This window comes from Larus michahellis, chromosome 2, assembly GCF_964199755.1.
Source record: "Larus michahellis chromosome 2, bLarMic1.1, whole genome shotgun sequence".
Taxonomy (NCBI): Eukaryota; Metazoa; Chordata; class Aves; order Charadriiformes; family Laridae; genus Larus; species Larus michahellis.
The window spans coordinates 135,052,568-135,065,243 of record NC_133897.1 but is presented as its reverse complement, the minus strand read 5'-3'; the positions used below and the strand labels follow the sequence as shown (position 1 = coordinate 135,065,243).

Sequence of the window (12,676 nt, the reverse complement as noted above, 5' to 3'; positions counted from 1 at the left end):
TAGCATGCCGTATCACAAAACTGCAGTCCTCCAGCTCGATTACATTTTTTGTTTTCATGGCAGAACCTCATATAAGCAAAAATACCACACAGTTAACCGTGAGTGAATTAACAAAAATTTTGCAATGTTGTCACGTGAAACAAGCGAATTTCAAAATTAATTTTACTTCTCAATTCAGCTGAAATAAACATCGTACCTAACATGCCCAAATATTATGTAGGTTAATGACATTGCCAAATTTTAAAATAAATACACTAAACCACAAACTAAGGTGATCTCTACCATGGATTTCATAGCACAGCTGGTTTTAGGCATACCTACAAGTGAAAGATTTAATGATAAATATATGCCTAACTGAATACAGTTAATTATTCTATCAGTCAATTACACTTATTATGCATTCACACATAATAGAACATTATATAATTATTTTTCGAATACACTGTATTATCAGGAAGATATACATTCCAGGATTAGAGCAGACTTTGTCAGAGAAGGGATCTTTTTATATTCTATATGAAACTTAGATTAAATTTATCCGCTACATGCTGAATACACAGTACAGTTGGGTTACAAAAACTCAAATAATGGCTACTTGTTCATAAAGGACCTATTGCAACAAGACCACAAACTTCTACATAGAAGAATTTTGTTTACTATGATAACTGCAGTTACTAAAGGATGATGCTTTGATAAAGAACATTAGGAAACCTGTTTTAGACTCCACACATAGGATGAGGTGTTTTCTCCTTAAAAAGAAAAGTTACTTTTAAACAAAACTGAGGCTCAAAACCCTCACAATTCCAGTTTGTCCCGTACTTGCAAAAAGCACATAACATATTCACATGAAGAGCTGCAAATGTGAATTCAGGTAACTTCACCAAAAGAAGAACATAAAACCTGTACTGCACCTGCAGAATACGGAGAGCACCATACTAAACTCTGCTTTGGTGGTTATGTCTTCCAAAGAGCAGAAGCTTAATCTTTAAGCTGAAATTTCAGTGTACAAATAGAGAACCATTTAGCAGCAACGCAATATTGCTTTAAGTGTATTTGCTAAGAAAGACAGTTTTCAAGATGTAAAAGGTGCTAATAGTGTAACCCACGTGGTGAACAGGTTTCTTCATCATACCAGATCATCATGACATTATATTATCATCATTTTAAAAAGCCAACAGAATAGAAGCAAAGCAAGAATAAATGAAATCTCACACCAGCTGGGAGTTATAATTCATCGGTTAGGCTGATTATGATGCGCTAACCCTTACTATATTTTTTCATGTAAAATTAAGCATCAAAATCTGTTTAGCTGTTTAACTTGCATGTTAGCTCTGGTGAGGCCAATTTTTTCCCCCAGGACAAATATTCCTGGATAAACACAAGAAACTTATCAATTGTGTGCATTTATCAACTCGGGCATAACAAACATCTGTTTGCCTTTTACTGTTTTATCAAAAATCAGTTAGAGTAAGCCATATTATCCTCACCAAAGTTTAAGCAGATTGAGGGAGTGGCTTTCTATTAAAGGCCTTTGCAGTGCAGTCCGCTTAGCCTCATGGCAGTGTCCTCTAAAGCTCAATTCCTTTATTGAGGACCACCGTGCATAAAAATATCCATATTACATTCATCAACAAAGAGCAAAAAGCTCATCTTTTGCACCTCTGGTAGCATTTGCCTTGTTTTCTCCATCATCATATAAAGAAACCCAAATAAACAAACAAACAAAAAAAACGCCCCAAAAAAACAAAAACCCAAACAAAACCCACCAAGGTTGTACCGGTAACTCGTATTTAGAATGACAATGATTTTCAACCCATTTCACAAATGGATTCACTCAGAAGAACAGATTTTTACATAAAGTTAATAACTGTCCAGGGTATAAGAAGCACCAACATCACTTCATCGGTGAAATGCAACAGCTGTTTTGTTCTGCTCCAGCATGGCATCACCAGAGTACATGCTAATAGCTGTGGCCACCAACATTTCTTTTAAAATTAGAAATATCATATCTAATTGCTGTTTTAACCTTTAAAGAAAAAAAAAAGGCATTTCAATTTTTATATGAAGAAAAAACAAACCCCATGTTAAGACAGAATTAGGTATGAATGCAGACAGACATACGTCCTCGTCCCTATGTCTGATAAAATCTGCCAGATAAAATCAAGGCAGATTACAAGGAACCGCAAGGTCCAGAAAGCAGCTGGAGAACTGCAGCCCCTATGAAAGTTGGGATGGGTGCCTTCTCAAGGTGCCCTCACCGTTGCAGCGGTGGCCTGGAGTGACCCGCAGAGCTCTGGTCTCCTCCACCAGAGTCATGCTGCAGGAGACGGAAACTGCAGAGCTGGGTCGGTCTGTCTGATGAAGAAATTCTCTTTACCAAGACCTCTGCGAAGGTCTGTAATCACTGGTGGTGAAATTGCTAACTAATGAAGGAGGGTTTTCAATGAATCTAAAGCATGACACAAAGCCTAGTTCTCCGGGAAGATGTAAGTGGCTCTCAATAGAGGTACTCAGAAAAATAGCAGCTGAGTAAGGCTGATGAACTTTTTTTCCTACAGTATTAAAGCAACATGTATGATTATTAGCTAATTTACATGAAAATTACCAGCAGAATTAAGATCTTGAAGGTATGACATTCCTACGATTTAAAATAAAGCAAAGCCACAAAATACACATCCAGGCAGGAGAGAGAGAGATGCTTTGCCCATCACTAAGAAGACATGAAACAATCCCAATTCTTATCTGACATGAGAGCTAATTCAAATGCTAATTTCAAAGAACAGGAAAAGCTTCAGTCAGGCCATGGACCTCCTCAAGCACCTGTAGGACACAACATCACAGGACTCGAGCGCTTTGGGGTGCTGCTGTTAGTTCTTCAAAGCGCAGAACAGGGTGAAGATGGGGGACTTCAACAATCGAAGGACCCACTGGGAAGGTGCTGCAGGGCAATTACAGTACCATGTTACAGGGAAAACCTTTTTTTTACCCAGCAGATGAGTGACTACATCAAATCTGGAATATCTCTTCCTTTTAACCAATGGGGGTAAACCAACAGAGAATGCAAGACTGCGGGCAACTTGAGTGAAAGATTATGGGAAAATATTAATTGTAATTCCCAGGAAAAAGAGAATGGAATTAAAAGCAAAAGAGGTGAACTGTAGAGCTGCGAGCTTTTCTGGATGCTTTCAATTGCGTTAGGACAATTGTTTGTATAGATGGTCTACAAACAGAGCAAACAATTCAGCTTTAAGAGCAAAATAAAAATAAATCTTTTTGCTGGATTATTTTTGAGGTGGATTGGTTCCCTGATCCAAATCACGGCTCACTGAAGAAACAGTTGTGCTGGCAGCACAGAGGGCTGGGTGCATGAGAATATCTCAAGCCAGTGTCAGCCAAGACTGTCTTGTAAAAACCACGACCTTAGGTTTTCGCTCTACTAGGCTTTATTTTATTGTAAACTCCAAAAGAGCAATCTGTTTTCTTAAAGAAATAATGTGAAGGGCATAACCACAAACTACCCCGATGTGAAGGGTAAATAAGATATCACAAGACAAACTTGACTAAATTGAGAGCTCTTCAACAATCCTGAAACACCAGAAGGAAGTATATGCAAGTAGAAAGTAGGTCAAATTACTAAAGGAAGAATACTAAGGAAGAGTGCAAGTATGTAGGGGCAAAATCAGAAAGGCCAAATTACAGAGTGAGACCTGGTTGGGAACAAACAGAAGAGGAAACAAGGCAGCCCCATAGCAGGAGGAGGGAGAAGGGAAGGGCTGTGCCACTGCTCTGCAGGGAGGGAAAGCTTTCAGAATCACACCTGACAAACCCCAAAATGTTAAATGGCTTTTTGTTTCAGCCTTCATTAAGAGATATTATGTATTTTGACTTCAGCAAAGCTGCTGACGTTCATTAAAGGTGATCTAGGCAAAACTGTGGTAAGAGAGTACACATTGTTTACAGCTACTAAGAAATGGTTATTAAGTCCCAAGCCTGAAGGATGTATCAAATGCTAAATCTGAACCAAAGCCTTTAACATTCAATGTCTTCATTAATAACTTTGATCTTGGAAGAGTTTGGTTATTGCATGTGCAAATGTGCAAACTATTAGAAACGAGGGAGGAACTGAAATCTGGGATTAAAATTCAAAATGAATTTAACCCGGGGTAGTAATCTTAAGGGGAAAAAAAAGTGCGTAAGTGAATACCTGCTGAGTGAAACTCAACTTCATTAATACAAAGTGGGAAGCAACTAGTTAAACAATATTCTGTGGGAAAGGATTAGGATAACAGCAAATCCCACACTGAAGACGAGTTGTTACACATCATCTTCTTGTTGGGGCGGGAAAAGAATCATCACACTGCTGATTCCTGGCACCAGTGTAAGAGAATAGTGTCATCCGGGAGTCACACAGAATTAGGCTACAATATTAGCCAAATGGCACAATATTAGCCAAATAATGCATTTTGTTTTCAAAACCAGACTTTAACAAATACCTAGCATAATTGGAGAAAGTCCAGACAACAGCAACAGCAACAGCCAGGAGGTGTAGGAGGAAATAATGAAAGATCCCGCCTGCTTCGGCTGAAGAAAAGGGCTAAAGTAAGACGTGACGAGCCGTCTTCAAACACTTATGAGTTTGCTGCAAAGAGGAAGGCAATAAACCATTTCTGTCTTCCCTGAGGAGGCAAAACTTGAGCTGCAGGAGTCGCAGGATTAAGATCACCATTTAGGAAAAACTGGCTAGGGATAAATCTGATTTTGTAGATAGTTTCCACCTATATCATTTGGTAATTCAGGGTAATTATTATAATGTTACGCTTCTCTTCAAATCAAGCATTATAAAATTGAACACATTGGAAGTTAATTTTTTTAAAGTGAATTAAGGTATAGTGATGCAGTCATTTTTAAAAAAGAAAACAAAAACAACAACAACAACAAAAAACCACTACATGTTGACAATACCCAGAAACAATATTTCCTATTTTTTCCATAATTTCAGAGGTGCTTTTAATCCTGATACTATTGCGTACCATCATTATAAGGTAACCTAAAATCTTTATATATTAAAAAAAAATATATAAAATCATTCCAATACACTGTACCTCACTTGTATGGAGAGTTCTGTCACTGTTAAAATCACTTCAGAAACAAAGAAGATCAACATAAATGCTGCATTTCTTTTTTTAAAAAAAAAATAAACTGCATTTTTATTTAAAAATCTAATTCATTGCTTATAACGATGCTGAAAATAGAAGTCCGGGTACAGAACATACTCATCTTGTTTTCAAGTTAGAAAAGGATCTGTATTTTTGTTTTTATAAGCTTTATCAGCACTTTTGCAAGGAAAATAATAACTGTATTCACTGAGTAAGCATAATATCTCTGGAATGAAATATACTATCTTATTGGCCAGGTCCCAGCTTCAAGTGGAAGGTAGAACTGACACTTACCCATGCAGCTAGGAGAGTAGTTGCATACCATAATGTTTCTCAAATATTATAGCAAATTTTTTGCAAAAAATTCTGTAGAATTACTGTTCCAGTATTCACAGTAACTTACGTGAATTTACAGTATAGTAAGAAAAAGTGGTAGCTTCCTGTCCTAGAAGTCAGACAACATAATTTGTGTTTAAGTTATACAGGACTATATTTATAAATGTTAATTTAGGCAAAATTGGCATAAATGTTGCGGCCATTGTTGATATGGAACCAGGAAGACCTAGCTGCCTTTGACATTTCTACACTGTGGCTTTCGTACTACCTTTACTCCTCTATTTCTGCCTCCCACGCAGCCGTGCTGTGTGTGAACTCATCCAATACAACGTGTGCAGCTCACCAGTTAAGCATCCTGCCTCTGTTCTGCAAAGCACTTGAGAACATTCTTCGGAGCTTTGCTTTATTTGAGGACAGATATCTTGCAGATGTTTAATTTAAAGCTCATGTGCAGTCCCACTGAAGTAAATGGGATTACTAAAGTACTTAAAGTAATTCCCTGCTGAATCAGGCTTTTAAGGGTAAGAATAAGTGTGCCTAATTTTTATTCATGCATCAGATATCTATAGACTAATAGTTTAAACTCAGCAGTTTTGTATCTAGTTAATATTAAATCTCTGGAGTTTAATATCTCCACCTGCTGCATCTACCATCCCTGCACCAAGAACCTTTTACAATATAACGCTGCAGGACAGTTTTTGCACACGTCAGGCACTCATGTTTTGCATACATGTTAGTGCTGTGATGACTTACACTGCAACACAACCGTTTTGCGAATATACCACAAAAATAGCGTTTTTTTGAAAATTATAAATAAACTGCACCTGGACCTTGTATTTTCTGAATGTTACATATATCAAAGACTTCAGAAAAGAACTGTTGTAAGGCAGATAAAATAGTGGAACAATTACATTTATTTTGGACACAACAGGTAAACTCGTTCATCTACCTGCAACTGCTTACTTCCTGCACAAGATGGAGTTTTAGAACTATTTTCAACTTGATACTGGGTGTAAGTGTCTAAGGACAAAAAATCTATGGATCTAAGGTATTTAACAAATAAGTGCTACACACTGCATAGGATCATTACCTACAGCCTGGCCAGAAGCAAACACAAAGTGGCATGAACTAAAGTTGAGACTCATCAATGCAAAACCTGTCACAAGAAAAATATAAATCTACAACTTCATCAGCAATGAGACACTCGTGAATTCTTACATCATCAAGACCTGCCTGAGTGATGTTAAGAGTTCTCTGCAAAGCACTTCTGTCCTCACATCTATCAAAATTTATCCCCAGCTGAAAATATAATAAGAGAACGCTGGCAGTGATGAATTCATCTTGCCATCAAGCATCAACTTCATTTAAATTGATTACTTCATCTAAATGAATACACCTGGAAATACAAACCACATGCAAAATTACCATTCATTTTAATGTCATTTGCAGGTCACTAAAAAAAGACCCACTGACACACCTGTGATAACAGAAGAAAATTTATATGATTCCTTCCAAAAATTTTCATTTTTCACCTCTGGCCCATCCAATCTCGTTGGTTCATCTGATCAAATAGTAAACCTATAAAATTTAAATCAAGGGGGTAAAACAACAGACTAACAGGCAGATGCTTATTTCATTCATGCAATGGTACATCTTCTAGGGTACAGATGTAAGAACTTAAGGCGGCCCCAATTAATTATAGCTTTGGGATATGATTACAGACATCAGACCAACAGCTTTAGGGATAAACAATTTATCTCTACATAACAGCACAGTAACATATATAGATCAGTAGTGCAATTACCCAGGTCATTACAACAGCAAATCCAGTTATTTGGTAGTACAACTATTCAGGTGGAAATGACAGCAAATCCAGTAATTCACCAATACTCAGCTAGACGTAAACCCGGGCACGCAAGGACTTGCACAACCGTGGTTATCAGGCAGGCCTGCAGGAAGCTGGGCACGGCTGCTTCTTCAGAGGAGCGGCTCTGACCCACGGAAGGGCTGGGGGAATCCCACACTTGCTCATCGGACCCATCCCTCCCATTGCTGAGTCGCGGAAGCACTGTCTGGACTTGCTAACGAGTCATCCCACCCCACCTCTGCTCCTTCGGTCCTGTCCCTGGTGTGCACGGGGCGCAGAAGTATCGTGTAAGGCAATACTGGCCTTACACCTCCGTTGTGTGCACAGGACATGGAAACACCGTGTAAGCCAATACTGGCCTCACAACAGATAAACCCAATGCTCAGCAGCTCCAGTCCAACCACGACAACTCAGGTACTCCATAAAAATCTGCTCACAGAACAACACACAATTATAAACAGGGGACCTCAATTCCTAGTTTGATTGTATACTAATAGCAGCTGTAGGCACGCTGACTTCCAACAGGTAGTTCCCCACACCTATTTCACTCTTCTTAAATTCTGTTAAAACGTGATGGGGCTTTTCATCTTGTGCCAGTGGAAAGAAAACATGAAAGAGAGACAGAGAGAGTGAAAATAGTGAATTCCTCAAAGGACACGTGCCGTCACCACTATGGTTTCCAATCTTTTTCTTGCCTAAGAAATGCAAGATACATAGGGCATAAAACCTGATGACCTGTTGGAGTGAGTCCAGAGGAGGGCCATGAAGATGATCAGAGGGCTGGAGCACCTCTCCTGTGAAGACAGGCTGAGAGAGTTGGGGTTGTTCAGCCTGGAGAAGAGAAGGCTCCAGGGACAACCTTAGAGTGGCCTTCCAGTACCTAAAGGGGGCCTACAGGAAAGATGGGGAGGGACTCTTTATCAGGGAGTGTAGTGATAGGACAATGGGCAATGGTTTTAAACCGAAAGAGGGTAGATTTAGGTTAGATATTAGGAAGAAATTATTTCCTGTGTGGTTGGTGAGACGCTGGCACACGTTGCCCAGAGAACTGGGGAAGTGTTCCCTGGGGAAGTGGGGAAGAAGTCCCTGGAAGTGCTCAAGGATAGGTTGGATGGGGTTTTGAGCAACCTGATCTAGTGGAAGGTGTCCCTGCCCGTGGCAGGGGGGTTGGAACTAGATGACCTTTAAGGTCACTTCCAACCCAAACCATTCTATGATCCTATGAGCTCAAGAAATACTCAAGAGGATCCTGGACTGTGTCTTCTTCAGCAATCCCATCAACTGTAACCTTTTCAGACTTCTCCATTCTCAATAACAGCTTTCCACAAAATCTCACACTGCAGTGAAGGTCTCAGTCCTTAACTTCAGCACGCTATATAGCCTTATCCAAAGATACGTGAAAGACTGCATAATGTCTGTGCTACAGAAACAACATTCTTGTCTGGTTTTCTACACTTCAAAATTATGGAATTAAATTCCCGGGGCAGAAAGGGACATCAGAAGCTTTCCCATCTTCTTATGGACAAGGCACAAGTCTTGTCTTTTTCTGTATGTATGTGTCCAAAGGTGCGCGCAGTCTTCTACCTACACATATTCAAGCAGAACTAGAAATCCCAAAGCCCTTCACTGGGACAGAAACAAGCCTTCATAGCACGCACTTCCTCTGATGAGAGAGGAGACAACAGGAGCATGTATCGGTTATAGCGCTCAACTCCCTCCTGGAAAGAGCAGAGATACTTTGGCACTGAACTGTGTGAGCGTGGCATAAAAATGTACACAGAGCAGTGTCCTGTGAAACACAAAGCTTGAAAATTTATCCAAGTTAAATGGGTACGTTTAATATGTGCCATATTTTAATTTCATTCAGGTTTAAGTCAAAACTGCTTATAACTGGGATGAATTTGGCATAAATTTCTGAATTTTAACTGTTTCAACTTCTGATGGCTTGTGTTCAAATCTTTCATTTGCAATTAAGTTTCTGCTTTTACTCACTGCTACTAACACAGCCATTGCTATTTCCCCATTTTTCCAAATCATCTGTGTCCAGATAGTATCATTCCCCATGATTAATAAGTGTGATTCATGCTTTTAACAAAATGCCCATTGAAGAGGAAGATTTTCTTTCAGATTTTCTTCCAGTCCTGGTCTATAACTGCAAAAGAACAAAAAAGCTAAGATGCCCTGTGACAACAGCTTTCAATCCCTTCCCCACTATTCTCTCTGCAATTTCTACGCTTCCAGTGTTTCTCCTGTCATTTGCCTTTATATTTTTATCTGATTATCAAATATCTGGCAAAGGAGCGCTTGGCAGGACTTAGAGCCATTCAGCCACCCAAGGGCCATGGGGCTAAAGGCATAAAAAGAGATTCCTTATGAAGTTCCCAGCAGCACTGTCCTTAGAAGGCCTCGGCACCGCTCCTGTTCCCTCCGCCCCGTGTTTCTCCACGCGTGGAACGGCTGGTTTGCCCCTTGGGGAAGGCGGGCTTTGTACGTGGTTTGGGAAAAGGGACAAAGCACAACTCGGCTGTGCTCTACCGCAGCTACTTCAGCCTAAAACTTGCCTTAGAGCTTAGAGAAAGTAAAAAAAAAAAAAAAAAAGAAAAAAAAGTGAAATTAAAAGTGACGGGTACCACTCGGAAGCGCGCTCTCCTTTTCCCTACTTGTTGCCGGCGCTGGCAGGTGCAGCAGCCACCCTTCCGGCAACCCGGGGCGGGCACACGGAGCCCTCCCCCTCGGTGGGGACACCCGCCTGCTCCGGGGGGAGAGGTCCGTCCGTCCGTCCGCCCGCCCCCGCCACGCCCACGGCCGCGGCCGCAGCCCCCCGCCAGCCCGCGGGGCGCGCACCTGCCCGCCGGCGGCGGGGAGGGGGAGGTGGGTGGGCGGTGGCCCGGGCCGGGGGCGGTGCCGGTGCCGGGCGGGGGGCGGAGGGGCGGGCAGGGAGGAGCGGGGGGCGGGCGCCGTTTGCTGCCGCCGCCGGGCTGCGGCTGGGCTGGGCGCGGGCGGGCGGCCGGCGGAGCGCTCGCAGTCGCGGGGAGCGGTCGGTCGGTCGGCGGGCGGGAAGGCAAGGGAAAGGAAAGGAAGGCAGGGCAAGAAGGGAAGGCGGGCGGGTAGGCGGCGGCGGCGCCGCGCTCGCCCCGCTGCCCTGGATGACGGGCGGCCGGTTCGACTTCGACGATGGCGGCACCTACTGCGGCGGCTGGGAGGACGGCAAAGCCCACGGGCACGGCATCTGCACCGGGCCCAAGGGGCAGGGCGAGTACGCCGGCTCCTGGTCCCACGGCTTCGAGGTGGCGGGCGGCTACACCTGGCCCAGCGGCAACACCTACCTGGGCTACTGGGCGCAGGGCAAGCGCCACGGGCTGGGCGTGGAGACGAAGGGCAGGTGGATGTACCGCGGCGAGTGGTCCCACGGCTTCAAGGGGCGCTACGGGGTGCGACAGAGCCTCAGCACGCCGGCCCGCTACGAGGGCACCTGGAGCAACGGGCTGCAGGACGGATACGGCGTCGAGACCTACGGGGACGGAGGTGGGCGCCGGCGGGGGGCGCCCCGCGCGCGGCGGGTGGGGTGGGCGCGCCTGCGTGGGCGCGCTCGCCGCGGGCAGGGCCCTTCCCTCAGCCACCGCCCCCCCCCCCCCCAAAATGTGCCCTCACCCCGGCACCGCCCGTTCGCCCCTCAGCGGGGCCGGGGGCTCCCCGCCTTCCCCCGCCCGGCTTCGGGAGCCCTTCCTGGCTGGGGGGCGCCTTCCTCAGCAGTCGGCCTGGCCGCCCCGGAGGCCCCCACACACGCACACCCCTGCTCTGGCGGTCGGGTAGCGCTACAGGTGCCGGGCCGCCCTTCCCGCCCCGCTCCCTGACGAGCCGCCCGGCCCCGGCCCAGCGGGACGCGGGTTGGGCTCCGGAGCGGGGCGGTGCTGCCGGGCTGGTCGCTTTCTCCTGGCTAGCTGGTAGAAATCCGCATTACGGCTGCCTGCGGACAGCTTCCCTCCTGTCTCTGCCGAGGCGGCCGCTGGGCTCCCCCCCACCCCCCGCGCCCCGCTCGCGGTAACGATAAAGCGGGGCCGGCAGTGCTCGCCTCGGAGGGGGAGCGGGCGGGCCAGCTCGCCGCCCCCCATCCCCCCAGCTCCCCTCGCACCGTTTTGCTGGTAAAACAGCGAGAACTTAATAAGCCAGCCCTTGTGTCCTGTTACTTCGCTCGCAGGGGTGGCTTTATTCGCTCCACACGCTCGGCTTGTAAACAGGAGGGTGGAGGTAACGAAGCGGGCGGGCAGCTCGCGTGAAATCAATGGAACTCGGGTCCACCCTCGTGTCATAACTCAATAGATCATTAAAACGCGGCATATTTTTAAGCACACTGCTCTAAAGCACAAGCTGTGTTGCGAAGTGACAAGAGGCCTGCCTCTCGCACGCTTCGTCACGAAAAAAAAAAAAAAGGGTTTCTAGGGCTGAACTCCCTGCCGGTATGTGCACGGAGAGGACTGGGCGCTCTGCCCTTGCCTTTGAGGCGGGAGCCGTCAAGAAGTCGAGGTTCACTAAGGTCACAGAGGGCTGGAGCTTCTTTGAGTGGTCGGTTATGGTTATTGCACCGCTGTCATTTCATGTGCTGCACAAAAAAAAAAAAACCCCACACCCGGTATTTTTGAATTCATCTTTTGCTGCTGTAATGTCACCCGCATCAGTGGAAGCGCCACCTGCAACTTCTGTGCAACTCTTCAACTTGGCTTCTTCCACCGTAACAGGAAAAATCGGGCGCAGTTTTAGGACTAGCCAATTGTTGGGTTGTTTCTTTTTTACAGAAATGCTGCTTGCCTCAGCTTTGAGCAACGCGCTTAGGTAACACACAAGATACAGAATTTACCAAAATCAGAGGTAATGTTCACACGATGCAACTAAAGGAGAAACCCATGTATCAGATCTCTTGCTTGATTCTTCAGGGAATTTTGGTCAGAGATTTGTGGTCAAACTTTAAGAACCATGTCAGAGAATAGGTATTTTTGTAGTAAGCAGAAGAAGAGACTACAGCTGGAAAGGGGAAAAAAAAAGACCCTCGAAATACAAAATGTAGTGAGTTGGGTAAGATACATTTCCTTCAGAAAATGAAATGTGCTGTGGTTTTTGTACCTTGAACTCTTTTAATCCCCTTATTTATATATATTTGTAGTTCTCTGAAAATTGTTTCCTGGTGTGGAAAGTTCTGATGCTCAAAGTCAGCCAAGATATGTGTTTGGGGATTTAGAAAAAAAACAACAAACCAAAACCACCACCACCACCCCCCCCACCACCCCCCAAAAAAAAAAATCAGAATTTTAGTTTCACTTTC

General features: G+C 44.4%; 1 protein-coding gene across 5 annotated transcripts in view; it reads left to right on the top strand.

Annotated features, from left to right (window-relative positions):
* The first annotated feature begins 10,306 nt into the window (after window positions 1-10,306).
* The window catches only part of JPH1 (junctophilin 1), an 83,912-nt gene continuing 81,542 nt past the window's right edge, over window positions 10,307-12,676 (top strand). For 4 of the 5 annotated variants that reach the window (XM_074577290.1, XM_074577291.1, XM_074577292.1 and 1 more), the window contains exon 1: window positions 10,332-10,884. In XM_074577290.1, coding sequence (XP_074433391.1) covers window positions 10,506-10,884 — 379 coding nt within the window. In that variant the 5' untranslated portion in view covers window positions 10,332-10,505. Of the gene's footprint in view, window positions 10,885-12,676 lie in introns of all 5 variants that reach the window. The other variant, XM_074577293.1, reaches the window with a different exon arrangement.